General features: G+C 35.4%; 1 protein-coding gene across 2 annotated transcripts; it reads right to left on the bottom strand.

The window, feature by feature from the left end:
- Positions 1 to 401: 401 nt before the first annotated feature.
- Positions 402 to 1,442, bottom strand: LOC108356483 (protein transport protein Sec61 gamma-2 subunit). 2 transcript variants are annotated; one of them, XR_001846609.1, is made up of 2 exons: positions 1,333 to 1,442; positions 402 to 941 (listed from the first exon to the last, which is right to left on the bottom strand). XR_001846609.1 is itself a non-coding variant. In XM_017607587.1 (2 exons), the coding sequence occupies exon 2, from the start codon at positions 897 to 899 to the stop codon at positions 693 to 695; it is 207 nt and encodes a 68-aa protein (XP_017463076.1). In that variant the 5' UTR covers positions 900 to 941; positions 1,104 to 1,358; the 3' UTR covers positions 402 to 692. The 2 variants fall into 2 exon arrangements, 1 of the variants encoding a protein (XP_017463076.1); XM_017607587.1 differs by having other exon boundaries at positions 1,104 to 1,358.
- Between the last annotated feature and the right edge of the window lie 191 nt (positions 1,443 to 1,633).

Genomic DNA, 1,633 nt, shown 5'->3' with positions numbered 1-1,633 from the left:
ACGTGACGAGTAATACGATAACGTATGTTACGATTCGAGCCCTGAATGGGACAATGAGTACGTTCGCGTATGTCATAATCCGAAAAATGTGTTTTTACGTGACTAGTACTACGATAACCTGTGTTACGATTCGAGACCAGGTTTATAAGCACTCCTATAAACGGCTTTTTGAAATAAGTCCTACAAAGTTCTTATATGTTTAGCGTAAGTATAAGTCCTCAGTTTGTGTCACTTCATACAGAAAGGGGAAAGCAATGCTGAGTCGAAATCCTATTGACTCTCAAGGCCTTTTAGCTCCTGAAATTATCTACTAGGAATTAAAAAAATTAGCTACATATTTCACTACACTCGGGTAATATTTTTTATAAATACGCCACTATTTTTAAAAACAAAAACCTTAATTGATTTTGTCCATTTTTTATTAAACAAAAATCCTACGTAGATCCAACCTATCGGGATAAGCCGCAAGTTTGACAAATTCTGTTGTGTTCAGGGTAGAAATACAAGATATGAATCGTTTATAATCTCTCTACATGCAAATATTTAATATCTTATTTCTAAATGAATACAAAAATTAAACCCAATGCTGTTTTTATACAAACAAATATTGAGGGTATTGTAAAGTATCTATCGTTAGGTAAGTATGAATTCATGTATGTATGAATAAATAGCTGATGCAGCCGCTGGACATATTATGAGCCCACAATGATATTGTTGATGGGAATGTGGATAAGTTTCACAAAGAAACCTATGAAGCCCATAATACAGAATCCAATAGCTGTAGCAATGGCGATTTTCTGGAACTCCTTACGGTCAGGTTTCGTGCATCGTTTAACCAAACGGATGGAGTCCTTGGCGAAGGCACGGCCAGGTTCACAAAATTTAACAACTTTATCCATGGTTTCAAGTAGCTTCTAGATTAGTTAGGCGGGTGATGGATGCTGCAATAGTAAAGAAAATTAATTGCATATACTAAACTACAACGATGTTGTAAACTAAAATCGCAATGATAGTTTGGAACGCAAACAATGGAGTGCAATTAACGGCGTTGGGGCTTCCACATAAATAATATAGTTTTCGTCTGAATATTGAAAGCTAAATACGTTTTGTATCCGTTTTTATGCTTTCTCCTTTCACTTGTATTTTTGCTGCACGAACTTGACGTGGCAAATGTCACCAATGTTTGGACATTTTCTGAACCGAATGTGTTTAAAATATAATTATAATTCCAATGCACATTTTTTATGTTATGTCTGCTGTCGAACTTAATAATTTGTATACTAAATTTCCAATTGGATTTGGGAATTCAGTAATAAAACACACAAGACGTACCGTGTAGCTTCGTCCGCTGCGAAAAGTTTGACACAAATTAAGCGGACAATTCGTTTTGCTTTCGGAGCAGTGCTACCAATCGGTATTCGTGTCACACGAATTGTCAGCCGAACTCTACGTGTCAAAACGAAAATCGTTGACGTTTCTAATGTCGATAAGGTAGACATCAGGGCTGCCGTTTTCGTACTATTCTACCAAAACTGGTAACTTTTATCTTCACAAATTTGAGTAACTTTTTGGTAGTTTTTTTAACTTCTGCTGAACATTTTCAAATATCTTTAGAAATGAAATTACATTTGCT

The sequence above is a fragment of the Rhagoletis zephyria genome, unplaced genomic scaffold, assembly GCF_001687245.7.
Source record: "Rhagoletis zephyria isolate East Lansing unplaced genomic scaffold, Rhagoletis_zephyria_1.1 Rzeph_scaffold_59898, whole genome shotgun sequence".
NCBI lineage: Eukaryota > Metazoa > Arthropoda > Insecta > Diptera > Tephritidae > Rhagoletis > Rhagoletis zephyria.
The sequence above is the reverse complement of the archived record's forward strand: the minus strand, read 5'-3'. Positions and strand labels throughout refer to the sequence as shown.

Bases quoted from the DNA above. Each gene is read 5' to 3' on its own strand.
- LOC108356483 (XM_017607587.1), bottom strand. From the start codon at position 899: ATGGATAAAGTTGTTAAATTTTGTGAACCTGGCCGTGCCTTCGCCAAG.